This window comes from Leptonychotes weddellii, chromosome 5 (assembly GCF_054177405.1).
Source record: "Leptonychotes weddellii isolate Sample4059 chromosome 5, ASM5417740v2, whole genome shotgun sequence".
Classification (NCBI taxonomy): Eukaryota; Metazoa; Chordata; class Mammalia; order Carnivora; family Phocidae; genus Leptonychotes; species Leptonychotes weddellii.
In genome coordinates this window covers 118,618,643-118,646,451 of record NC_138373.1, presented here as the reverse complement: position 1 = coordinate 118,646,451, position 27,809 = coordinate 118,618,643, and the positions used below count along the sequence as shown (strand labels likewise).

Sequence of the window (27,809 nt, the reverse complement as noted above, 5' to 3'; positions counted from 1 at the left end):
ATTATACTCAACTCCCATTTTATTTTTTAAGATTTTATTTATTTGAGAGCAAGACAGGAGGAGTGACAGGCAGAGGGAGAAGGAGAAGCAGGCTCCCTTCTGAGCAGAGAGCCAGACGTAGGGCTCGATCCCAAGACCCTGGGATCATGACCTGAGCCGAAGGCAGACCCTTAACCTACTGAGCCACCCACAGGCCCCTACAGTTAAAGCCTTTAACGACTGGATTACACTGTTGCCTCAGGCTTCACAATTGGGAATCTCAAAAAAGTTATTTTATTCATTTACTTGAGAGGGAGAGTGAGCGAGCACACACAAGCAGGGGGAGGGACAAATGGAGAGGGAGAAGCAGGCTCCCCACTGAGCTGGGAGCCTGATGAGGACTCAATCCCAGAACCCTGGGATCATGACCTGAGCTGAAGGCAAACACTTAACCTACTGAGCCACCCAGGTGCCCCCATTTTATTCTTTTAATTGATTGCTAATAAGATAGTTAATAAGGAATACCATTTAAAACAATGATGGGGATGGGTAGATGGGGAAGAGGGGTAATTTCCAGAGATTATTTTGAGTATTTTCTTGATTGGTAGAAGAAACACATTTGGATTGTAGAAATTTTAGAAAGAACACATTAATATTTTGGTATATTCTAACCTTTTTTCCTTAATAGATTTTTCTTGATGTAGGCATCCAACTTAAAGCAGCAAAATGGTATTAATTATAACAAAGTTTCATTGATTAAAAAGAATGTGTGTTAAAATACACCCAAAACAGAGACGCCTGGGTGGCTCAGTCAGTTGAGCATCTGCCTTCAGCTCAGGTCATGATCCCAGCATCCTGGGATCAAGTCCCACGTCTGGCTCCCTGCTCATCAGGGAGTCTGTTTCTCCCTATGCTGGCCGCTCCCACTGCTTGTGTGCGCTCTCTCTCTCTGGCAAATAAATAAAATCTTAAAAAAAAAAAAGATTTGAAAATATACTCAAAACAATTATTGTGTAGAAAATATCTCAAATTTCTAACAGTAGTTATTTGGGGGAAGGTAGAAGGTTTGGTTTATTGAGTTGTGGAGGCAAAAGGATATTTTAGCTTTATCTCTAATATTCTAATACTTTAAAAAGAATAGATTCAGCATAGGGGCACCTGGGTGGCTCACTTGGTTAAGTGTCTGATTTTGGCTCAGGTCATGATCCCCGGGTCCCGGGATTGAGCCTGTGTCTGGCTCCCCACTGAGCAGGGAGTCCGCTTCTCCCTCTTCCTCTGCCCCTCCCCCCACTTGTGCACGCTCACACTCAATCTTTTTCTCTCTCAAATAAAAATAAAAAAAATCTTAAAAAAATTAAAAGAATAGATTCAGTTCGTTACATAAGTAATCAAATATTGATTAAAAAAGAAAATAAATCTGGGGCACATGGCTGGCTCAGTCAGTGGAGCATGCAACTCTTGATCTTGGGGTCGTGAGTTCAAGCCCAACAGTGGGAGTAGAGAGGCCTTAAAAAAATAAAAAAGAAATGCAAAAACAAAAACAAACCCAAACATAAAAAGAGTTGCCACATGCATAAAGTAAATTTTGAAAGGGGTGATGAGTGAGAGTTAACATGTCTAGTCTTGGCAGAGAAAACAATTTTAGGAGCCTTGCCCTTACTATCATTTCCTGACTCATTAGTTCCCAAACCATTAATAGCACATCACATGATTGAGAAATGTTGGAATCATCACAGTCCTCAGAAATTCAGGTAGCCAGACTGGTTTTATTTTTGATTTTCCTCCAGAAAAATGTTCTGATTATCAACTTTCAGTGACTCTTAAAGGAAATACTGATTACAGTCAAACAACTTAATTTAACAAACATATACTGAACATCTATATTTTTTAAAATATTCAGGACCATTTGGAATTACAGCAACAGATACTCCATTAGGAGATTAAATCATTTAACTGCATAATTGTGTTTTCATCTTTAAAGCATGTACAATTCACCTGAAATTTGATGGCTACAGCACTTTTTTTCTCATTGTGATGACATCAGAACAGCAGATGAAACACCAGGGACATCAGATGATTGGGCTCCAATATACACACTGTATATAACAGGGAGCATCTGTTAATACTACAGGCATTAAGGCAAAGTTTATGATACCTCACCTTGCATGATTTTTCTCTATACTAGGTCTTTAATTGGGATGGGGTTGGCATTTCTGAAGGCAGCATCCTACATATATAGGAGTTAGAAACAAGAAAGAGATATATGCACCTTGGCTGAGGCATACATTAACCCAAGTAATGAGAAAAACTAATGGAATGACCAATTGTATCAATTCATTGTTCTCCTGGACTCCTTTAAGTCTTCAGATCTCTTTCAAAAGCTTCAAAAGCCTCCTCTACTGCCTAACAGTGTTTTAAGAAATGGTATGTACACCCTTAGGTTGCCTAGGTAGGCAGTACATACTGTTTTATTATACTGTTAGGTGGAATTCTATGTAAGTATTTTTAAAATAAATTGTTCACTCAGTAAAGAGGAAGAATAGATTGAGCTAGTTAAATATCCAATTACAAAGGATGTTATAATAAAATACAGCTAAGATTAAAGCAAAAAGAGCCACAATTCCTTATCTATAATTCTCATATCCAAAAAAGGCTCTGAAAACAAAGTTTCTTCCTAAATTTGCTGACAAAACTGACCTGACCTGAGGCTCTTTATAATCTTCAGTTACCACACTTAGTGGTGCTATTCATACATTCACCATAGAAATATTAGTGTATTTGAGAATGGTTGCTATCTTAAGACTCTTTTGAGAGTTTGAGTAAAATATATGTACTCTGTTTTCTAAAATCTGAAAATTTTGATTTTAAAACAACTAGCCCTAGGTTTTCAAATAAAGGCTTGTCAAGCAGTATTTCCCTAACCTGTTAATGATACGGTGATACTATCAAACCCAAAGATTTTTATATTTTTATTCCATGGTATGTCATGAGGATGGGTCACCATGAAAAGAGAAAAGGCATGTTGGAACAGCTATAGGAATAAACAGGCTGCATCAAAAACTGACACAGAAATGATCTGGTAAGTGATGTAGCTATAAGACATAGTATAATTACTAGAAACTATTACTGCATAAAGACAGCATACAGCACTGCTACTAATAGTTGTCTGCATAAAATGAAAAGTCCCACTCTTTTGAAGCTTCTTTTATGTATAGTGCTTTAGGACATTCTGACTTAGTTCTCAACCTGTTTAAAGTTAGATCTCCTAGAGAGCTTTCTATAAATAACCTATGCATGAGCCTCACCTTCAGATATTCTGATTTACTTGGTCTAGACAGGGGCCTTGGCACGTGTTTTTAAAAATGCTCTACACCTGGCTGGCATGTAGAGCATGCAACTCTTGATCTTGGGGTTGTAAATTTGAGCCCCACGCTCGGTGTAGAGATTACTTAAAAAAAAAAAATCTTGAAAAACCAAAAAATGCCCTATATAATTCTCACGTGCTGCAAGAGCTCTTAAAAAGTCCTAATACCCAGGCTCTACCCCAGAACAGGTAAATTGGAATCCTTGGAAGTGAAGCCCAGACACAAGTATTTCTTTTAAAAGATGCTCAGGTGATTTCAATGTATACCCAAAGGTGAAAACCAATGATAGAGACTCCCTCTGTTGCTTGGATTAAGGATTAAGGGTGTCAACTGTTTTTTTTTTTTTCTTTCTTCCAGAATCAACTCAGTTCTCAATTGTCACTGTAGTAGTCACAAGTAAAGAAGTCTAAGCTTTATCCACTCTAATAATGGTGGCTTATTCATGGAATCTCTCGTCAATTTAAATTTAAATTCAAAAGAAGGGGGGGGAATGTATGGAAATCACATGAGAAATATTTTTAAATACTTTCAGCAAAATAATCCATACCATATCAACCTCCTTTAGCATACAATAAATCACACTGAAGAACAAACAGAAAAGTAGAATTCATTTTAGTTGATTCTATATTATACAGGAGAGCATAAGTTAAGCACAGAATAGGAAATCATAGCATCTTCCAATGAATTCTAGGTAGCAAATAAAAAAATAATTACAATAGTTTTCCAGTGACTAAGTGTTCAGGGTGCCAAAGTAACAGATTCCTACACAAATTTCAAAGAAAGCTAGAAAATACATTAAAAATATTAAATTCAAGATAATTTCTGCTCAAAAATCAACTGAAATATAAGGTGCACATTTTTTCGATAGAAGATAAATCTCTTGTTTTTACTTAAAAATAGTTTTTTTCATGCATTCTAATGGTCATATGAAAAAGACATTTAGTTTTTTTTTCATTACTAACCCTGAGGAAGGAAGAACACATGTGGAGTAGCTCACTAAGAACCATACTCAATACTTTTCACAAGTGGAAATGGCAAGTAATGGAAGAAGTGAGGACTACACTTATTCAGGCTTCCACACACATCAGTTTAAACCACCCAAAACTAAAATTTCGGTAACTGGCACAAGTGGTATTGCACTTTTAGTCCAACATACAGCAATATTTAGGGATAGTATAGCTTCATTGCTCACGAAGCTCTATTCAGCAGAAGAAAAATACGAATAAATTCTATGTACACTTATCTTTCACTACAAAGATGTTAGCTGTTACAAGGGAGTTAGAGGAAAAATGTGGAATTTCATCACAATGAATATGGGAAGAGCTGGTATTTCCTCTTTGCCCATTACAATGATTCTTCTTAGGATGAAATTTGGAATTGCAAAATTAGCTAAATTTACTGCAGTTTCAATCTTTGTAAATGAAAAAAGTTCACTCCCTGGGCCAAAAACCCCAAGCAGCAGTTGGAAGTAAGAGGGCAATGAGGACAGAAGAAAACAGATTCACTGCGTTGTTATCAAGAATCGGTTTTCCTGCTATGTACTTCACCTCATTTGCCGGGCTGTTGACCACCATGCCAGTGCTTTCATCTAAACCTGGAGTGGAGAAGAAGCAAGTGAGGTGGAAGATCCAAATGACTTGATTTAAAACAAATTAGCTTTTCTCCTCCAAAGAATACAATCTTTGAAAGAGTCTCAACCACTTATAAATTACCTTCAGTGGATAATTATACAGTGAGAGATATGGAACCCTTGATTACTAAGGATTTTTTTGAAATATGAGTTTTAGTACACCTCAATACTGTTCTCTCAACACTGCTGGAGTTCCTTCACAGGAAGAAGGAAGAACATTAACAACAGAGAGAGCATGAAACTAGAAGATTAGGCCTCCAAGACCAACCTGTGAGGTCTCTGAGAATAGGGATCATGTCTTCAGCCTCTGCGATGGAAACCCAGGACCCAGCATGGTGCCACCACAAAGGAGGCACACAAAGAATTTACCGAAGGAATTAATCTTTCCCACAGCCTACATTAATTTTTTCAGCCCACTCAATGTGATCAGAAACTTCCCCAGTTAGAGCCCAGTGTAGAATAAAACCTAGGTTCCTAAACAAACAAAAAAACCCAAAAACACAGGAAGCGAGGGGGAGAGAGAGAGTGTGTGTGTGTGTGTAGAGTTAGTGACCTTTAGCTTGAACTAAAATCAGACTGCTTCCTCCTTAGTATTTAGATAAATGCATCTGAGAGAAGAAACATTGTGATAGGTGGGGAGCAAAGCAGGAGGGCAAGAATAGTATCTTGGCACATGAAGAGAACTGGAAGGACTGTACACAAGGAAACTCCCCAAACTCCCAGCCTCTTAACTGTATGAGTCAAAGGAGAAAACATGTTGGTCAGAATGTGGAGGAAATACACACCTAACAGAATATGTCAGTACACTGAAATGACAAGAGAGCCTCAGAAGCAAAGCATAGAAAATTCTGGGGAAAACCAACTCCCATATATCTTGAGTGGGGCTAAAAATTCAGTGGGGACAGAAAGCATTATGTCACAGTAGAAAAATAGGTCATATGTGTACATAGTACAATAATTCTCTCTCGAATGGACTTGGAAAACAGATGGAAGGTGCAGCATTAAAATGATCTGATCCCAAATGTTCTGCTTTCCCTGGGATTAGGTGAAGTCCCCAAAGCAAAAGCATCTGTTTCCTGCACTATCACTATCCTGCACTATCACTATGTTTCCTCCCCACACAGCTTCTACTCATTGCTCTGTGGGACTAGTTCTCTTTCAATTAATTTAACAAAAAAAAATTTTTTTTAATCAAAATTGTAGAAAAGACTGTCCGTCATTCCTGGCCTCTTGATTTCCTCTGTCTTTGGGATTGTTTTCATTGCCATGTTTTTCTCCCCCACATTTCTTTCCCATTTAATACACCAATAAGTTGCAATAATAAAGTGATGTTCTTACCAGTAAATTGCATTGTAGCTCCTAAATATGAGTCTACAACTGATCCCAGTAATCCAGCCAGACCCCCAAATGCAATAATTGGCCACTGGGGAGCAGAAATGTCTAAATCATTAACAAAAACCAACTGTGTGAGGAAGTACGTGATGCCCACAAAGGTACCACCAAGTAGACTGGAGGCAAGGCCCACCATTGTGACCCCCCCATTGGTCCCTGAAGAAAAAACACAGATAAAATAATCTGGTTAACAATCAACAAACACATAAAATCAAGGAAAGCAAAAAAAAAATTTGGTACCCATCTTATCAAGACTAATTCAAAGAAAAGGTTCTCTTTCATACAATCCAAAGACCATAGGTCTAGTTAAAAAGGAGTCTTTTCCCCTCATTAACTCATGACATGCTAAGCAATGCAGGGGAATGGTTCAATGGAGCCAAACTGTCTGGTTTCAATCTTAGTTCTGCCATTTCCTCTTTTTTTTTTTTTTAAGATTTTATTTATTTATTAGAGAGAGAGACAGCTAGAGAGGGAACACAAGCAGGGGGAGTGGGAGAGGGAGAAGCAGGTTTCCCGCTGAGCAGGGAGCCCGATGCGGGGCTCAATCCCAGAACCCTGGGATCATGACCTGAGCCAAAGGCAGACGCTTAACGACTGAGCCACCCAGGCGCCCCAGTTCTGTCATTTCTAAGTTACATGACTGTAGTTAAGTTACTTAACTTCTCTTAATTTCCTTGTTAGTAAGGTGGAAATAATAAAAGAACCAATTCACATGAATATTAAGGGTATTAAGGATAATGACAGTAATGATGAAGAGAAAAAATGAAAAGGACATGAGGAAGAAAAAGAAAAGGAGGAGGAAGTGGGGGGGAAGACAAGGAGGAGAAGGGAATAAGAAGGGAAGGGTAGGTGATGACAAAGACAAAAATGTATTGTTAGTAGTAGTTGTTGGTAATGGTAACGGGGAACTGAGATCTATGTTAAAGCACTAACAACATAATAGGTCCTCAAGAAACACTCTTATCATTCTCTTCCTTTTCCTCTCCTGATATGTCTCTGTTTCTGTACTGTTTATCTAGGACTTGCTAACATTTCCTGCAAATATTATTTCTTATCATCAATTAAATAGCCGACAGCAATTTTCCAGTTAAGGAGACTAACTAAAATTCTTAAAAGGCTCTTAAGTAAGAAACGCAGTAAGTCAGATTTTTTTGGTTCATTTCATTTTTTTTTTAAATTTTTTTTAAAGAAAGTTAAAGACTCACCAACTGGAACTTTTTCCCAGGTTGTTATTAGCCTTGGTGGGCTTTTACTCAGAATGGGGCCAACTTCGGAAGCCCACGTGTCTCCAGCAGAGCAGGCCAGTGCAGCCAGAAGAGACAAACACATCCAGGAAGCAGTGTACTGCTTGGAAAAATCTATTGGGATTTCGCCGGGGCCATTTTCTATCATGTACAACAGGGCCAGCTCAGTGGGCACAGCTCCATTACAGAACACCTGAACCCAATTCCTATGCCCGCCTACAAACAAACAAGTAGATAAAAGGAACAAGAAATGCTTTCTCCTCAGAAGGAAAATCACGCAGTTACAGGAACTTAAAGTTTAAGGAAAGAAAAATGACTACAATTTTAAAAATGACTAAAAGTCAGATGGTACCTTTGCCTACATTCTGTATTGTTTTAGAATAATTAATGATAGATTTTAATGCTTCTAAAATTCTGTTACTATTGTGGTGAAGTAATGATAAACTAAATTAGGCCACTACTTAAAAGTTGTTCTCATACAAAATTTATCTGTTTCAACAGTCTAAACATGTTCTGATTATAAGCTTATAATATCTTAGGATGAAATAAGTCATGTCAAACATAATTCATTTACCTTCTTTGTATTCTGAATCTAGACGCTTCTTTATTTCTCCCTTCCATTTAGTGAGTTTTGAAGAAGAAAGGAAAAACATCAGCAAAGAGGTAAAAAAGCTGAAATTTGCAATGGTTAGGATAAATCCAACCACAAGCCCTGAAAGAAACACATATATACACAGAATTATACTCAGTCCATACATTAATGTTGTGAAAAAAAGAATGGAATTTTTTTCAGTTATTTTTTACATTATAACCTGAAATGTACATTTCTTTTTATTTATTTATTTATTTATTTATTTGAGAGAGAGAGAGAGAAACAGCATGAGAGGGGATAGGGTCAGAGGGAGAAGCAGGCTCCCCGCTGAGCCAGGAGCCCGATGTGGGACTCGATCCCAGGACTCCGGGATCATGACCTGAGCCGAAGGCAGTCGCTTAACCAACTGAGCCACCCAGGCGCCCTGAAATGTACATTTCTAAAACATTTTCATTTTTACCAGTTCAGGTATTACCAAATAGTAAACTAAATGTTGGTTTGATTAAATTAAGATACATTTTTTACCATATTTTGACCTCTTTTCAAACAATGAATATATGAATACATTATTATTATAAACATACTTTTTATAATCAAATTGTAGAACACACTAAATAGTAGTTATTTATTATTAAACAGTGCATATTATATATGTTATATATAACATTTGGATAGATAGCTTACTTTCCAAATTAACTGTGGATCTTCCCAGGGAGGTTAAGATTGTAGAGTCTTTCTAGCTTCTAATTTTTATATTTTCCTCTCATAGCCTGGATCTTTTTCTTCTACCTGCAGGCTAGCTTTTATGCTTTTCAGAGAACTTTCACATGCTCTTTTGCTGAGCCTCATAAACTATGTGAGAAAATGGAGATAGTGTTTCTTAGCTATGTTTTACTATGTAAATCTAGGAAAATAATCCTGGATTTTATGTGGAATTAAAAATGGAATACTTTCTATAAATGTGATTTCAGAATTTTAGACTTTTTTTTTGTTTCTTTTATTTGGGCAAAGAAGAAAGGGAACATCCTTCATTTTTCCATGAGTGACCAATTTCAAGGAAGGCTTATAATACCTACAGTCTAATCAGGAGAATAAACAAGAGCGCACACATGCATGACCGCATGTGCAAGCCGGGGGAGGGGCAGAGGGAGAGGGTGAAGGAGAGAAGCAGATTCCCAGCTGCATGAGGAGTCTGACGCAGGGCTTGATCTCACAACTCTGAGATCATGACCTGAACCAAAATCAAGAGCTGGATGCTCAACTGACTGAGCCACCCATGTGCTCCCCTCTAGGTAATTCTACTGAGAAAAATGCACATCTGCTAGAATTAGCTTCTTAAATTACTCAGATAGGGGCACCTGAATGGCTCAGTTGGTTAAGTGTCAGACTCTTGATTTGGGCTCAGGTCATGATCTTAGGGTTGTTAGATTGAGCCCTGGGTGTCAGGCTCTGGGCGTGGAGCCTGCTTGGGATTCTTTCCCTCTCCCTCTGTGTCCCCCCACCCCTCACCCAAATGACTCAGATAATCCTTAAAGGCCTTTGTTACAAATTTTGAAAATGTTCTTAGGAGTAAAATTGGTGGTTGAGGTAGCAGAGTATCCTTGTTTCTATTACCACAATGGTCAGTTAATACTACAAAAATGAATGAAACAGGATTTGGGGAAGATGAAAGAGTAGGAAGCACCAGGAAATCTGTCTGCCCACCTAGACAATTGCACTGGCAGAATCTGTCTGACAAAACTGTTTTGGAGCTCTGGAGTCTACTGAAGGCTTGTAACTCTCAAGGGCAAGGCTTGGAAGGGAAACTGCAGTTAATTTTGGTCAATTTCGGTTCTTAAGAGTGCAGCAGCTATCCATCTATCACTCCCAGCCCCAGGGCAGGCAGGGCAGGAACTTTAGGTTCAGCCTGCACACAGCTTATGGGAGCTATGTTGGGCAATAAGGACTTGTCTCCCACATATCAGGATTTGTATTGTGATCAACGACTGCGGCTTCTGATTATGGAGGTAGAGACATAGAGGCTGGAAGCCATTGTTACACGCCACTCCCCACTGTTGCAAGCCCTTTCTTGTCTGGCTGAAGGGACTTCCAAAGGATTTAAAGGATCAACACCAACCCCCCTTCATTTTTCTGTTTTTCCTCCTTTGGAGAGCCAGACATTAAAGACTAGGACATTCAAAAGCAACTGCATTTATGGGGAAAATTAGAAAGTCCTAGTGCATACCCAGGGAAAGGTATGGGCTCAGAAAAGACTGGGAAGATCTTAGGTTTACACCTCAAGCTGATGCCTGGCACAGAGACAGCTGCAACAATCAAAAACAAGACAAAATAAAACAAAAAAGAGCAAAACCTGGGGACAGAGGAAATTCTGATTTCCAGAGTTACCACATTATTAGATTTAAATGTCCAGTTTTCAACAAAAATATCACAAAGCATATGAAGAAACAGACAAGTATGGCCCATTCAAAGGAAAAAAAATCAATGGAGACTGTCACTAAGGGCCAGATGGTGGACCTACTAAGCAAAGACTTCAAAACAACTGTTTTAAAGATGCTCAGAGAACTAAAAGAAGACATGAAGAAAGTCGAGAGAACAATATGGAAATATTAATAAAGAGACAGAAATCTAAAGAGAAACTGAAAGGAAATACTGGAGTTGAAAACAAGTCAGTAGAAATTCAAAGGCACATTTGAGCAAGCAGAAGAAAGAATCAATGAACTTGAAGACAGGCAATGGAAATTATCCAGTCTGAAAAACAAAGAAAAAAGAATGAAGAAAAGTGAACAGAGCCTGAGGGACATATAGGACACCATCAAGGAGAACAACATACACATGTGGGAAATCCCAGAAGGAGAAAAGAGAGGGAAAAGAGGGCAGAGAAATTATTTGAAGAAATAATGGCTGAAACCTTCCCAAGTTTTATTTTTTTTAAACTTTCCAAGTTTGATGAAAGACATACATATAAACATGCAAGAAAAAAGCTTAGTAAAATCCAAGTAGAATGAATTCAAAGACAGCCACATCGAGACACATTATAATCAAACTGTTCAAAGACAAAGACAATCTGGAAAACAAAGAGGTAAGCAACTCATCACATATGAGGGATCCTCAATAAGATTATCAACAGATTTCTTATCAGAAACTTTGGAGGCCAGAAGGCCAAACGCCAGAAGGCATTGGGCTGACATACTCAAGGTGTGCAAAGAAAACAAAAAAAACTGTCAAACAAGAAGCTTATATCCAAACTATTTTTCAAAAGTAAAGGAGAGGGGCGCCTGGGTCGCGCAGTCAGTTAAGCATCCAACTCTTGGTTTCAGCTCAGGTCATGATCTCAGGGTCCTGGGATTGAGCCCCACATTGGCCTCCACACTCAGCATGGAGTCTGCTTGAGATTCTCTCCCTCTCCCTCTGCCCCTCCTACTCGTGCTGTCTCTCTCTCTCTCTCTCTCTCAAATAAAAAAATAAAATCTTAAAAAAAAAAGTATAGGAAAAATTAAGAGAGTTTGTTATTGATGTTATGCTGGCAAAACTTCCAATTAGAATGTTATAACTTTAGGATGTTAAATGTAATTGTTATGGTAACCACAAAGAAAATAGTTACAAAATATACACTAAAGGAAATGAAAAAAATTCAAACATTTCACTACAAAAAATTAATTAAACACAAAAGAAGACAGTAATACAAGAAATGAGGAACAAAAGAACTATGAGAGAAACGGAAACAAATAGCAAAATGATAAAAATAAGTTGTTTCTCCTTAGTAATTACTTTAATTCTAAGGGAATAGGGGTGCCTGGCTGGCTCAGTTGGTAGAGCACGTCACTCCTGATCCTGTCAGGGCTGTAAATTCAAGCCCCATGTTGGGTGCAGAGATTACTTTTAAAAAAATCTTAAAAAAAAAAGTAAATGTAAGGGGATGAAACCCTCCAATCAAAAGACAGAGATTGTCAAAATAAAAACACATAGTCCAATGCTGTCTATAAAGAACTCACTTTAAATCTAAAGACACAAATGGGCTTAAAGTAAAAGGACTGAAAAAGATATTCCATGCAAACAGTAACCAAAAGAGAGCAGAGGTGGCTATATTAATACCAGACAAAACAGATAAGCTCACTTCTCATGTGACATAACCCCATATTTTTTCTTCCTTTTCACACTTCCATTCTTTCTGGTGTAACAAAATGCTCTAAGCTCTTCCCAAACCTAGTTTTCCCCAGTCCTGGAACCAGTCATTTATTTCTCTGAGGAGCTTTGGTTCATTTTAGTGGGGAAGGATATTGAAGGTCAAGATCTAGGCTCACAGTATGCTCATTGCTACTGGGGTATATTTGCTTTTTGTGGACAGGGCAAGTGAATACACACACACATATATATATATGAGCATACAAATATACACACATGCATATACATGTGCATATATACATGTATATATATATATATACGTATTATAGAAATCACAAGATCACACCAATAACTCCAATTACAATCCATCTCTATAGGTTTTCTCTTGCTTTTCCCCATTCCATGTTAAGAACCTGGCTTCAAACAACAATGATGATTTCACTCATTTTTTTAATCCCCTATCACATCTAAAACTTTTAGAACCACACTAAAATAGTTTAGGATTTGTTTGCCATTCTCCCTTTCCCTTAACCCAAGACTGAAAGAATATAATTAAATGCTATGTTCATAAGTTTTCTTTCTTTTCCTCCAGTGGGCTTATAGTATTGATTTATAATACAATTGGGTTCATTTGTTTTAATTTGCTTTCAGTTTTAGATTTTCCCTTTTCCCATCCTTACTATTTTATTTCTTAAATATGTAGAACACTAGCATGCTTTCAAAAGTCAAACTTAGAGGGCGCCTGGGTGGCTCTGTTGGTTAAGCGACTGCCTTCAGCTCAGGTCATGATCCTGGAGTCCCAGGATCGAGTCCCACATCGGGCTCCCCGCTCAGTGGGGAGTCTGCTTCTCCCTCTGACCCTCTCCCCTCTCATGCTCTCTCTCACTCTCTCTCTCTCTCAAATAAATAAATAAAGTCTTTAAAAAAAAAAAGTCAAACTTAGAAAAAAAGGTACACTCAGAGAAGGGTCACTTTCTCCCAGGTCCCTTTGCCCCTCTCTTCATATTTTGCTCTCCTTCCATTCTTTGTAAATATTGTTTCTTAGTTTGTCATTCCTGTGTTTCTCTTTATAAAGTATACATAATGAATGTTTTCTTATCTTCCTTTCTTCTTTACATAAAAGGTAGCATTCTCTATGTATTCTTTCCAACTTATAAGCACATTTTTTTTTTAAGTTAAGCTCTACGTCCAACATGGGGCTTGAATTCACAACCCCAAGAGCAAGAGTCACATGCTCTACCTACTGGGCCAGCCAGGCACCCCTATAAGCACTTTAAAAAAAAAATATTTTATTTATTTATTTGACAGAGAGAGAGGGAGAGTGAGCACAAGCAGGGGGAAGGGCAGAGGGAGAGGGAGAAGCAGGCTCCCCAGAGCAGGGAGCCTGACAGGGGGCCTGACCCCAGGACCCCAGAATCATGACTTGAGCTGAAGGCAGACACTTAGCCGACTGAGCCACCCAGGTACCCCTTTATAAGCATGTTTTAAATAATAATTTTATAGTCCTTCTTTTGGGGAGAGAATGTGCTAACTCTGGTATTGAGCACTTGGGTCAGTGGCACTCAAGAAATTTACATTCTTTGTTAATTAGTCTCTTACGAGTTTGGCTGCTTTAAGTCCAAACTTCCAGTTTGGGGTAGGGGTTCTGAAAAGAATCCACCTCTGGCCCTGCAGGGCTGGGGACTGGTTTCCCAGAATGTGATAACCACACTAAGGCACTGTTATCTTGTGTGGCCCTGTCCAGGCTGCCTGCTTGTATTTCTAAGTACAGGTATTTCCATCCCTGACTAACTTTATCATTAACAATTTCCATTCTCAGGGCACCTGGCTGGCTCAGTCAGTAGAGCATGCAACTCTTAATCTTAGGTGAGTTCAAGCCATGTGTTGAAAGTGAAGCCTGGTTAAAATTAAAACAAACAAAACAAAACCAAATTCCATTTTCTGTAACTCTTAAGATAAATATATTCAGTTTTGTTATATAAAGATTTTTGTTAACACGTTAGACAAAATTATTAATAGAACATATATTAAACAGGTGTTAAGTATTAAATAGTATCTTCTTAAATAATGGAACAGGGGACCAGGTTTCTATTTCTGTAAAACCTCTTTCTGTTGGGATGCCTGGGTGGCTCAGTCAGTTAAGCGTCTGCCTTCGGCTCAGGTCATGATCCCAGGGTCCTCGGATCGAGCCCCGCTTCGGGCTCCCTGGTCAGCGGGGGTCTGCTTCTCTCTCTGCCTGCAGCTCTCCCTGCTTGTGCTCTCTCTCTCTGACAAACAAATAAAATCTTAAAAAAAAAAAAAGAAAGAAAGAAACTCTTTCTGTTGGTTAGTTCAACATTCAGGTACCACAACTAGTGACACATTTACTGACTGATCTATCCAGAGATACTCAAATATTGGCATTTTACTCAGGTTTAGCACATTTTAATTGAAAGTGCAAGAAATAGGGTAATGCTGTGTAAAGTACTAATAAAGTGCTTCAGCTCTGGAACTGAACAGTCTGGAGTTCAAACCTTGGCTCCTCTCTTTACCTCACTTTGACTAAATGTTACCTAAGCATAAGCCTCAATTTCTTATTGGTGAAATAATAACAACAACAATTCCTTCCTCATTGGCTTGCTGTGAAACGTTAAATGAGATAATTTTTTTTTAAAGATTTTATTTATTTATTTGACAGAGAGAGAGCACAAGCAGGGGGAGCGGCAGGCAGAGGGAGAGGGAGAAGCAGGCCTCCTGCCGAGCAGGGAGCTGGATGTGGGGCTCGATCCCAGGACCCTGGGATCATGACCTGAGCCGAAGGCAGACGCCTAACGACTGAGCCACCCAGGTGCCCCCGTTCCACTGTCTTTAAACAAACTCAGAGTAAGGTGGCCCTAAAACACCCTACACTGAAATGCTACAAATCATCTACATCCTTTTTACTTCAATCACCTTAAAATACCACATGAAGTGATCAATGTTCATGTTGATGCCAGGTTCAGAATGAGGAAATTAACTGAAGGCAATGTACTCTGAAAGAATGATTTCTTTTGTGTAGTCTAAACATATCTTGGTATTTTTTGCAACTCCTAGCTATGTCTGAACTCTTAGATCAGTAACTGCTGTCTCCAGTTCCTGTCTATTACATCTCCCCCAAACCACCTCTGGAATCTCTAATTGTGAATGATAAGAGTTGATATGCATAACAAAAGGGTGCTCTCAAAGCACTTCAAGATTCAAGAATTATTACTGCCTACTGAATTTTAAATACGTAAATTCTGCACTTAACAGAGCCATATGGGGAAGTAAAACAACACTGTCTACAAACATCTCTGATAGCAGGAGTAGACTTATACCAAAAATTTCAACTAAGGTGACCTGGGTATTATAACCCTGAGAGGCAGAAAAAGGAAAGGCAGGACTAAAATTTTATAATTTAATAAAGTCAAATCTAATAAATTCTATCACAGGTAATCTACCTACAGAAAGACTGTGGGAATCAATTAACCCAAAATACAGAACACGAAGGCCAAAGAACCAGAAGTTGGCAGACTTGTTGAATCCTGTACAAGGGATGGGACCCTTTGACCTAAGTATCTGCAATATCTGAGACAGGGAAATTGAAGGACTCCATAAAATTCTGCTTTTGCTCCTTTTCCTTCTTCTATTCTTGCTAGGACCTGAGCCCCCACTTTATACATGCCTCATAATGCAAATACTGTATGTCCTCTTTGTAAGGGACAGGAGTTAATGATTCCTTTAGACTAGATAACTTCTAAGGAAGGACCAGGTGAGAATGACCCGAGGAAGCTATCACATGCATATTCCAGACCACTGGCACTAAACATCTGGATGCCAAGGAGTAACATCTGGGCCCTTGTCTTTGTTCTTACTGATTCCTGAATGCCTAAGAGGGCACACACACTGAACCACAATCCTCAATAAAACCCCAGACCCCAAACAAAGATGGGACTCTCTCTCCTTTCCTGAGTCTCCCAGACACTATCTCTATATGCACTCTCTCTGTATCTTCAATAAACACTGCTTTCCCTTCCTGCTGGCTCATGTTGGATTTCTATCCTGCACACAGCCAGGGACTCCGTTGGCCAGTCCTGTGGGACCCCCTCTTGATCCTAGACCTGGCCTGCTGGTATCATATCGACTGTTTCTCAGACTTAGTACTCACCAAAGAAATTCTTCTAGTTATACTCTGACTTCTCAAATGGCCTGACTACAACAGAGCATGCCCGAACAGTGATGTTTGTATTTCAGTCTGCAATTGACTAGTTGTGTAGATATTTTTAAAAGACATACTTTATTATCATTATTATCCTTTTTTAAAGTAGGCCCTGACGCCTGAGTGGCTCAGTCCGTTAAGTGTCTGCCTTTGGCCCAGGTCATGATCCCAGGGTCCTGGGATTGAGCCCTGCACTGGGCTCCTTGCTCAGTGGGAAGCCTGCTTCTCCCCCTCCTGCCGGCTGCTCCCCCTGCTTGTGCTCGATCTCTCTCTCTCAAATAAATAAATAAAATCTTTAAAAAGAAAGAAAGAAAAATAAAGTAAGCCCCGAGCCCAATGTGGGGGACTTGAACTCATGACCCTAAGAGTCACATGCTCTACTGAGTCAGCTAGGTACCCCAACTAGTCTGTATTTTATCAGATTAATAAAGTGGCATTCTGACTCATATACCAGTCCCATGTGACAATGAGCAACATAAACTGGTTTTCTTAGGTCTGATCAACTCCGGGTACATGACAAAACAAAGCTTCTATTTCAGAGAGACTGAACACCAGACCTAACTATGGTGACCCAAAGAGGCAAGGCCACTCTTGTGAGACTACGTGAAGCACAACCACTGGCCTTTCTAGAAAATTCTCCATTTGCATGCACTTCCACTACACTTACAGCATATAGTTCTGGGAATTATATGCCTCAAACCCATCTCTTTTATCATCTGTGTCCTGTGACTAAAACTGTAAGCTCTCTGACAACGGGATTTAAATTCTAAGTGCCCAGAACAGTGCGTGGCATATAGGAGACCCTAACTATACATTTGTTAAATGCATGATTGAAAAAAAAATAGGAAACAACTAAGCTGAATAGTCTTGGTAAGTGAAATTAAATTTAAACTTGTCAAGTCAAGGGATGCCTGGTGGCTCAGTTAAGTGTCTGCCTTCAGCTCAGGGTGTGATCCCAGGGTTCTGGGATCAAGTCCCACATGGGGCTCCTTGCTCAGCAGGGAGCCTGCTTCTCCCTCTGCTTGTGCCCTCTCCCTCTGACAAATAAGTAAATAAAATCTTTAAAAAAAATAACTTGTCAAGTCAAAAATCCGATGACCAGATTGTCCATACTAAGTTCAAAGGAACACAATGAACAACTGGAGCATATAATACCTCCTTGGAGCAAATCCTCTACACAGTGCTTTACAGTTTATAGTCACTTTCCCATATATCCCCTCATGTGATCCTCCTCATTCTAGAAATAATCTCTCTCTCAATCTCTCCCAAATAATCTCTCTCAAAAAATCAAAGAGAGCAGACGTCTTCACTTGTGTCCATCTTAAGCACTGCCTCAACCCCTCCCCTCTTCTATCAACACTGACGTATGTGTTCCTGTGTCATGGGGGACTCTTTTAACACCCAGATCCTGAGGGAGTTCTGAAACTCTTCTCAATCCCAAGCACCCTGAAGGCATGATATGGCAAACCACATTAAAATTCCTAGGACTGTGAACAGTAATAGTGGAAGGAGAACAGTAACAATAACTAACATTTATAAAATACTTATTATGTGTGCCAGGTACTGTGCTAAGCTTTTCACACGGATGACTCTTCACGGTAAGTCAATGCTGTAGATAAGATCACTCCTTCTCGTTTTACATATAGAAAAGTACAACGCTGAGAGTTTAAGTGATTTGTAGTCATACTCCAGGACAGTATTCCCAAGTACTGTATAATTTGAACTAGCATTAGTTTTTTGTCCTTAAGGAAAAAAAACCTTTAAACAAAAGATACAATATTCATGGAATGAAATGATTAGAAAAAGAACAGAGGTTTTGGGCGCCTGGGTGGCTCAGTTCGTTAAGCGTCTGCCTTCAGCTCAGGTCATGATCCCAGGGTCCTGGGATTGAGTCCCACATTGGGCTCCCTGCTCAGCGGGAGGCCTGCTTCTCCCTCTCCCACTCCCCCTGCTTGTGTTCCCTCTCTCGCTGTCTCTCTCTGTTGAAAAATAAATAAAATCTTTAAAAAAAAAAAAAAAGAACAGAGGTTTTAAAATCAGTGTACATTATTTCCTAAGCACATATTCAAAGCATGAGACACAGAAGCATATGATGCACTCCCTGTCTTCAGGAAATTTATAATATGGCTGAAAGCAGATAATAAATCACTAACAGTGAATGTTTATATAATGCTTTGTAGCTTTAAAAAATGTACTGTCCCATACATTATTTTGTCTGAGCCTCACCAATAAGCCATAAGGAACTATTTCATAAGAGATGAAGAAATTGAGGCTTCAAGGAGTTAGGTAATGTGGTAAAGTTCACAGAGACAGCCAAGTGGCAGTCCTAGAATTCAAATACATACCTTCTAAATCTAAATCAAGCTAGGTAGGAGAGGAGTAGAGGCCCAAGGGCTAGAAGGCAGAAAAGGAAATGGTAGCAGGAAAGAAACCTAAGTAGAGGGATGCCTGGGTGGCTCAGTCAGTTAAGCGGCTGCCTTCGGCTCAGGTCACGATCCTGGAGTCCTGGGACTGAGCCCCACATTGAGCTCCCTTGCTCAGCGGGGAGTCTGCTTCCTCCTCTCCCTCTGCCCCCAGCTTGTGCCCACGTGCACACACTCTCTCTCAAATAAATAAATAAAATCTTTAAAAAAAACATAAGAGATCAGAAAAGGAAGAGAAGCAGGGCAATATACAACAGGGAAACCAGAGGAAGACAGATTTCAAGAAGGACTTGACTCTTCTTTCTATACATCAAGAACAATAAAAACCAAGGCAAGACTACCTGAGAAAGGACATTTTTAACAAAGCATAACTCTGTGTGATTATATTCAAACAGAGGGGGCTCAAATTATTTGCTATAAATGAGTTAATACTTCCAAAGTGCCAACAGCAGTGCCTGGTACACGGTATGCACAACTTAAGCATTTGCTAAATAGATAAATCATAACCATTCCTAATGTTGATTATATGGTAAGATAAAATATAAAAATGTCAATATGTCAGTTAACTGCAACTCTCAACTACCCCAAAGAAGAAAAAAAGTCCTTGAACAATGTTTCTCAATTATGAAGAAAGAAAATTAGCATGATTCTTAAGAGCTGGGCATAATAATGGCGCCCAATAAATGTTGGCTATGTCTACGCACTGAGCTAAGAATTTTTTTAAAAGATATTTATTTATTTATTTATTTATTTATGTGTGAGAGAGCGAGCGAGCGAGCGCACACCCGATGGGGGGGGAGGAGCAGAGGGAGAGGGACAAGCAGACTCCGTGAGAAGCCTGACTCAGGGCTCGATCCCACAACCTCGAGATTATGACCTAAGCTGAAATCAGGAGTCGGACATACAACCCACTGAGCCACCCAGGTACTCCTGAGTTAAGAACTTCATAGTGATTATCTGATTTAATTCTTACTGTAACCTGTAAGAATGAAATCAGAGGTAGATCAAGGTTTTGTAGGGCCTGAAGCTTATAAATTAAAAAAAAAACAAATACAAAAATATCTTTTAGCTTTGTAAAATTTACAAATCCATAGGACCCTGAGAGCACACTGCTAGGGCTCTTCTCAAGGCCTTGGAGCGTACTATTGCAAGTGAAGATGCCATTAAGTTTAAGCTGCTATAACTTCATTGTATATCTTTCTTTAGGTTGGATATTAAAAATCTCATTTCAGGGGTGCCTGGGTGGCTCAGTTGTTAAGCGTCTGCCTTCGGCTCAGGTCATGATCCTGGGGTCCTGGGATAGAGCCCCACATCGTGCTCCCTGCTTGGCAGGAAGCCTGCTTCTCCCTCTCCCACTCCCCTTGCTTGTGTTCCCTCTCTCGCGGTCTCTGTCATATAAATAAAATCTTTATTAAAATAAATAAATAAATAAATAAAAATCTCATTTCACCAAAGAGATAACTGAGGCACAGGGAGGTTAAGTGTTCTCCCAAAGCCATAACTATTATTCAAACTCATCTTGCCTGATTCTAGCACTTGGTTCTTTTATTCATCATGCTATTTTGCCTCCACGAAGGCGTGCTCTAGTTTATAAAACTTTGAGAAACCTCTGCTCTATGTGAATACAGTGGCAGCAGAGTGTGTTTACAGTGCTAAATTAGGGCTAATGACCAGCAGTATTTTGAAGGTTGGGTAGATGGCTTCAACACCTGCCGGTTCTAGGAGGGGCATCTGGGTGGCTCAGTCAGTTAAGTGATCGACTTTTGATTTAGGCTCAAGTCAAGATTTCAGGGTCGTGAGACGGATCCCTGTGTTGGGCTCCGTGCACTCAGCATAGAGTCTACTTAAGATTCTCTCTCTCTGGGGTGCCTGGGTGGCTCAGTCATTAAGCATCTGCCTTCAGCTCAGGTCATGATCCCAGGGTCCTGGGATCCAGCTCTGCATCGGGCTCCCTGCTCAGCGGGAAGCCTGCTTCTCCCTCTCCCACTCCCCCTGCTTGTGTTCCCTCTCTTGCTGTGTCTCTCTTTGTCAAATAAATAAATAAATAAGTCTTTAAAAAAAAAAAAAGGTTCTCTCTCTCCCTCGGACCCTCCTTCTCCACACACACGCTCTCTAAATAAATAAATAAAATCTTAAAAAAAAAAAAAGACCTCCCAGTGTTAAATAATCATCATTCTGTAGTGATCTCATCCTACGTGTAGTATTTGGGGGGGAATACTCATGTCTTGGGGCTTATAACACTGGCAGTATATGTAAGTCCCAATGTCACACCAGATCATATCACCCCCTTGATTTGAGGCAAGGGAGATTCCACCTAGTTTGAAATAAAATCTTTACTGTGGGGAGCCTGGATGGTTCAGTCGGTTGAGCATTGGTTTCAGCTCAGGTCATGATCCCAGAGTCCTGGGATTGAGCCCTGCATCAAGCTCTGTGCTCAGTGGGGAATCTGCTTGGGATTCTCTCTCTCCCTCTGCCCCTCCCTCGCATGAGCTCTTGCTCAGACGCACATGCTCCCTCTGCTAAAATAAAAAAATCTTTAAAAAAAAATCTTTACTGTGTCCCATAAGCCTCCTTATTACCTGGTCCTTGCCTATTTCTTTAATTTTCTATGTTCCTTTTTTTTTTTTTTTTTTACTATTTTCCAGTCAAATGAGCCTTATTCTCACACCCGAATAAGCCAGGGTATATGTCAGGGTCTTTACCCATGTTATTCTGTCAGCTTGGAACTTGCTTCTCTCAGACCTTGTCATTGCTGGCTTCTTCAGGTCTTGGTTCAAAACTACATCCTTAGAGAAAAGGGTTATGCTTGACCCTATCTACAAAAGAATGCACAGAACCCCCAACATACACACTTTATTATCTTAATTTTTCTCATAAATTTTATCATTATATAAAAAGTTTTATGTATTTTGTAATCTAACTGTTCTAAAGAATGAAAGTTCCGTAAGAACTTGAAACCTTGTTCTTGTTCACAGCCATACCCCCAGTTTCTAGAAGAGTGGCATATGGTAAGTGCTCAATAAATATGTCCTAAAAGAACAAAAATTTGGCATATCCCTAACCCAGTTCTGAAAAATAAATCTAGGATACTTAGTTTGGACTGCTTTGCTTGAGGCTACTAATAGCAATTTCCAAGAGTGATTCTTTTTTTTTTTTTTTTAAAGATTTTATTTATTTATTTATTTGAGAGAGAGAATGAGAGAGAGAGAGCACAAGAGGGGGGAGTGGGAGGGGGAGAAGCAGACTCCCCGCTGAGCAGGGAGCCCAACGCGGGACTCGATCCCGGGACTCCAGGATCATGACCTGAGCCGAAGGCAGTCGCCTAACCAACTGAGCCACCCAGGCGCCCCCCAAGAGTGATTCTTTCCAACAGCTCCTCCACTGTACACCTAGCAGGAGTGCTCCAATGTTTCTGCTAGCAGATAATACAACTAAAAGAGCAGAATAGGGTGCCTGGGTGGCTCAGTTGGTTAAGCGACTGCCTTCGGCTCAGGTCATGATCCTGGAGTCCCGGGATCGAGTCCCGCATTGGGCTCCCTGCTCGGCAGGGAGTCTGCTTCTCCCTCTGACCCTCCCCCCTCTCATGTGCTCTCTCTCTCATTCTCTCTCTGTCAAATAAATAAATAAAATCTTAAAAAAAAAAAAAAGAGCAGAATAATCAAGGAACTCAAAAATCTATCCTATTAATCTACTTGATATCAATTACAAAGTTAAATTTGTACATTGCACTGAGTATGTCAGTATCTGAAATTTTGACAGAATAGGAATGCTGAGCAATAAATATCATTATCTAAAATACATAATGGGATTTATAGTCTCATATGTTCAGAATTTAGAAAACATGAGTTTAAATTATATAAGCAAGCACTTATTATATAAACTTTTAAAAGAAACACATACCTCCTAAAGCCCCACTGTGGTCTAGACTTTTCTTTTTAAAGCCATGAGAGACGATCAAAACAGGAACAACAACAGAAAACAGCCAACGCCAGGGAGAAATAGGCTGTAAATTACCTAAAAAATTAAATTCACAGGTTAGTCTTGGCTATAAGCTTTGATAACTGCATTCTGGATTAAAATATTGTCATAAGTAGAGAAACTGAGATGAAGTCACCAAAGTAAAATAACTATGTAGAGACTTGTGTATTTCCAGAGAGACAGTCCTTTTGGAGAATGACCAAGTAAGTCCTGTCCAAGTTTTGGTATTTCATACATATTTGGAGATTTGAAAGGACTCTAGTTCCCCATTGTTTTGGAAAAGAGGCACATATTAAATCTCAAGAACTGTATAGAGCAAACTATTTTCTTAGCAGGATCCAATTCTTCTTCTTTCTGCCTTTCAGAGAGATTTATTTTTTAAAGTAACATTCTTACAGGCTACACATCTCCATTCAACAATTAGCAACTGATTTTTCCAAAGGTTGCATCCACCTCACAGATGTTTCTTTTTGTTTGGCTAGCATAATGGTTTCAAACCATTGGGAGTCAATATTTAAAGATGAGGAGGTTTCATATAAAAATCCAGAACCCTGGCTTCTGTTTTAAAAACTGGATGCTCAGGGGGGGCGCCTGGGTGGCTCAGTTGGTTAAGCGACTGCCTTCAGCTCAGGTCATGATCCTGGAGTCCTGGGATCGAGTCCCGCATCAGGCTCCCTGCTCGGCAGGGAGTCTGCTTCTCCCTCTGACCCTCCCCCCTCTCATGTGCTCTCTCTCATTCTCTCTCTCTCAAATAAATAAATAAAATCTTTAAAAAAAAAAAACTGGATGCTCAGGCCCACATGGCAGAATTGACCACAGTGGCAAGAGGCCATCCCCTTTAGACAAGTCAGCTTTCTCATTTAAAGTTCCCACCATTCCTGACTCCTACACACCAAGACTAAGTGAGTATAGTGAAGAAAAATGTGAACTATTGCTAGAGCCCATGTTTCTATCAAAAATGGGAAAATGGAAAATAAAGTGGGCCAAATGTTCAACAAAAATTCTATTTCTGAAAATGCAAACTTCTCAACTGTTTAAGATGCAAAGATCAGGTGCCTGGTTCCAGAGAGGCACTTTGGTTTACAAATCCTGGTTTATTCCATTGAGTTCAAGTCATAGTTATTACCAGCACAAACGAGAATCTTCTCTCATACCTCTTCTCCTCAAACCCTCATCCCCTACTGTGAATCATTATGAATGAACCTGAAGACCACCCATTCGGATTATTCACATGTCTCTGCAAAAGGCTAAGGTCTGAAATGGCAATCCCTTTCTCACTCGACTTTTCATTTTTTCTTTTCAGCTGAACAGTACTCCATTTTTATAGGAGTACCAAGGAAATTTCTGTAAAGGCATACTTACGCTCTAGGGAGTCTTCAAAACTGTAAAGGTCTGAGTCCAGAGTATCTTATGTATATGCGGTGAGGCTTCAGATTTTAAAGGAAGTCTGTTCTTTTGAAGTGACCAAAGAGCAGACAAATCCTCCAAATCTCCGAATGGAAACATTACAGCACCTTTTATTTTTACTGCTGTTTTTACAGGATACATAAAACTGATAAACTAGTTACAAATATTCTTACTAAAAGCATCACTGCAATTGCTTTACAAAATTGTATTTCATTTCACTAATTTCTCATGAAGATAGATGAAATAACTACACACAACATAAAAATGTATTTTGAAATATGCTTAATCAGTATTATCAGAGGCGGTGTTTCTTAAAGGCTCTTAAATGTACAAAGTAGTGCTTATATTTTAATGCTGGTAAATTAAATTCAGGCTGTGGAAGTTAAGTAAACACAACAATTTACAACCACTCAGAAGATACAAGTTTTGGATTTCATTAATGATACAATTTTCAATTCCACCAATCAGATTATAGAAAAACAACTCAGAACATTCATACTTACCATAATAGGTGCTTGCAGTCATAGACATAATCCAGAAAGCTAAAGAAATGCAAATGATCAGGCTCAATATAACTATATTAGTTATCATCTTTATATATTTTTTGCAAATATTGTCGTCAAGATCAGTCATGGAAAATAACGATATGAGCCCGAGGGGGAAAATAGTGTTTCTAAGGAAAAATAAGTCATTTAAGTTGCCAGCAAAACACTCGCGCAGAGGCCAACATAAATGCCAACATCTTCCACCGACCGAAAAAATAACATAAACCCCAACTACTTCCGAAACTGCGGCTGATGGAGATCTCAAACTCCCGTGAGTTTGAGATTAAGACCTCACTGTAAAAGCAAAGCTCATTCCCTCTGAGCGCCGGGTACTATGCGTGCGGTCACTTCACACCTGAGCTCCACAGACAGGAAGACGAAAGGAAAGCGGAATCAGCCAATCGCCGGTCCTGGGACCGCGGGCTCCGCCTCCACCACACGCACACGCGCTGACGCCGGTTGGGGGGGGAGTGGTGGGAGAGGTGGGGAAGTGGCTCTCGGCTGCAAAGAGACAAGGTGCACAGCCAGAACCAGGATGAGTTCCGAGGGTGAGCCCTGCGCGGTGGGGCGCGGTCACATCGCCACAGCCGCTGGCGCCGCCCCAGAGTTCAGGTCCAGCTCGCCAAGGCCGAAGCCCCGCGGAGCTCAGCCGCGCCCCGAGTCGCGTCTTCGCTACTGTGCGCAAGCGCCGCGGCCACCTGAGGGCGTGGCTTCGCTCACATGAACTTTTAAAAGGCGGTTCCAAGGACAGGCGGCCTGGCAGAAGCACCCAGGGCCTCTAGAGATTGTAATTCTCATCGGAATACGGATCTGGAGCCTTAGATCCTTGCGTTTGAGAACATACTCAAACACGGGAGGATGAAACCACCACCAGGGTAGGAGTATAAAACAGGAGTGCAAAAGAATTTAAACCCAGTAAGTCCATTTCAAGCATAATCGAATACTTTTTCAATTATAGAGTTCATGCCATATAAACTACGGATTTAAAAAAATATTTATTTTAGAGAGAGAGCACAGGTGAGGGGAGGGTCAGAGAGAATCTCAAGCAGACTCCCGCTGAACCCGGAGCCAGTGGTGCAGCTTGCTCTTGGGATCCTGAGATCATCATGACCTGAGCGGAAATCAAGAGTCAGAGGCTTAACCCACTGACCCTCCCAGGGGCCCCTAATATTATGGATTTTTTTTTTTTTTTTTTAGGGGAAGGGGGATATATTGTGTTGTAGGAGCAATTTTATGACTGAGAAAATTATTTAAAATGACACTTTAGCACCTATAATCTGCTGGACATTGCTGGTTGCTAAAGGATGTAAAGATAAAGCCGGGCAGTTCCTGCTATTGAGCTGGAATTTATTGTCATGACACCACTTACATTGTGGAAATCTGTTCCTACACATCTCATTTTAAGTGTGTGCATTCAGTCAATTCATTTAGAAAGAAGAACGTCTTGTTAACATTAAGTCTGAATCTTGTGGCTTATGCCATGTTTTATTTGAAATTAACTTGTGTGCCTGGGTTAAAATTAAGTGATAATTACAGCATATCTGAGCTTTTTCAGAAAGTTGATTGCTGACAATGTAAGAAGAGGAGGCAAATGAGTTTCAGATATGGTACCCAAAGTTTTAACCCAGAGTACTTTTTCTTTGAAAAGTAGTTTTTTTTTTTAACTACTGAGTACTTTTTAAAAACACAATTCTAAATTTAAGTAACATGCCAAGACAACTTAACATCCTTTTCTTTGGTACGACATCTAATTAACTGTGAAGTAGGATTAAATAGTAGTGTCCATCTTATTTGACTACCTGTATATATGGTCTTCCTGCACAAATTATATGCTCACTTTATTTTTGTCTCACTCTGTTCAGTACAGGCAAATAATTGGATTACCTCAGCAAGCTGACTGGCCAGTATCAGTCACACCAGGTAATTGGGTAGAGTTAATGTCACTTCAGTATGTTAAGGGAAGTGTCATAGAAAGAGGGATTGTCAGAGCTAAAACATGAAAGATGACAAAGTTTGTTATGTGACCAAGCTAAGGGAAGGGCACTTTATAGTTGGCTAAGGAGAGCATGAAAATAGGAAGTCCAAGAGAATGGAGAAGAGTTAGAGATAAGGTTTGAAATAATTTATCTAAACAAGCTGAAAGTTCACCTAAGAGATAGGCACATATCTGCTTTCCTTCTTTCTTTTTTTTTTTTTTTTTAAGGATTTTATCCATTTGAGAGAGAGTGTGAGCAAGCACAAGTTGGGGGTAGGGGCAGGAGAGAAGCAGACTCTCCACTGAGCAGGGAGTCCAGGGAGCCCAGGACCCTGAGATCATGACCAGAGGTGAAGGCAATTGCTTAACTGACAGAGCCACCCAGGCATCATACATCTCTTTCTAGATATTAAACTAAAGTTTTTTTTTTCAACTTTTGGAGCACAAATTTTAAAAGCCTAAGCAGCAATCTGAAGACTAATTGCTTATATTAGATTCAACTCATTCTAAAGGACATTAGGAAGAGAGTAGGGAGCAGGAATAAACAAATGGAGTATTTACTTCCAGTAGTCTTGAGGGCAGGGACCTTGTCTGTCTGGTTCATCCTAGTTTGCTCAGTGTCTTTTAGTGAATATTAATATAGTATTTTTTGGATTAAAGTATCAAGTAAAAAATGGATTTTAAAAAAATCACATCTTTTGGGGCACCTGGGTGGCTCAGTCGTTAAGTGTCTGCTTTTGGCTTGGGTCATGATCCCAGGATTCTAGGATGGAGCCCCACATTAGGCTCCCAGCTTAGCCTGGAACCTGCTTCTCCCTCTCCCTCTACTGCTCCCTCTGCTTGTGCTCATTGTCAAATAAATAAATAAAATCTTTAAAAAAAATAATCACATCTTATTTCCTTTTTTGTTATTAAAATCATGCTTTGGTAATCATATTTAC

General features: G+C 39.7%; 1 protein-coding gene across 1 annotated transcript; it reads right to left on the bottom strand.

Moving 5' to 3' along the window:
- Window positions 1–1,725: 1,725 nt before the first annotated feature.
- On the bottom strand, window positions 1,726–25,562 carry TMEM19 (transmembrane protein 19). Its single transcript, XM_081822083.1, has 6 exons — window positions 24,852–25,562; window positions 22,864–22,977; window positions 8,185–8,322; window positions 7,572–7,826; window positions 6,313–6,522; window positions 1,726–4,938 (listed from the first exon to the last, which is right to left on the bottom strand). The coding sequence occupies exons 1-6, from the start codon at window positions 24,979–24,981 to the stop codon at window positions 4,775–4,777; spliced, it is 1,011 nt and encodes a 336-aa protein (XP_081678209.1). The 5' UTR covers window positions 24,982–25,562; the 3' UTR covers window positions 1,726–4,774.
- Between the last annotated feature and the right edge of the window lie 2,247 nt (window positions 25,563–27,809).

What these genes read in the sequence shown, in the direction of transcription:
- TMEM19 (XM_081822083.1), bottom strand. Translation starts at nt 24,981, where the DNA reads ATGACTGATCTTGACGACAATATTTGCAAAAAATATATAAAGATGATA. An exon ending in GACTGCAAGCACCTATTATG is followed by an intron (nt 22,978 to 24,851) that starts GTAAGTATGAAT and finishes TTAATTTTTTAG; the next exon opens with GTAATTTACAGCCTATTTCT. An exon ending in CTGGGAAAAAGTTCCAGTTG is followed by an intron (nt 6,523 to 7,571) that starts GTGAGTCTTTAA and finishes TTTTTTCTTCAG; the next exon opens with GGACCAATGGGGGGGTCACA.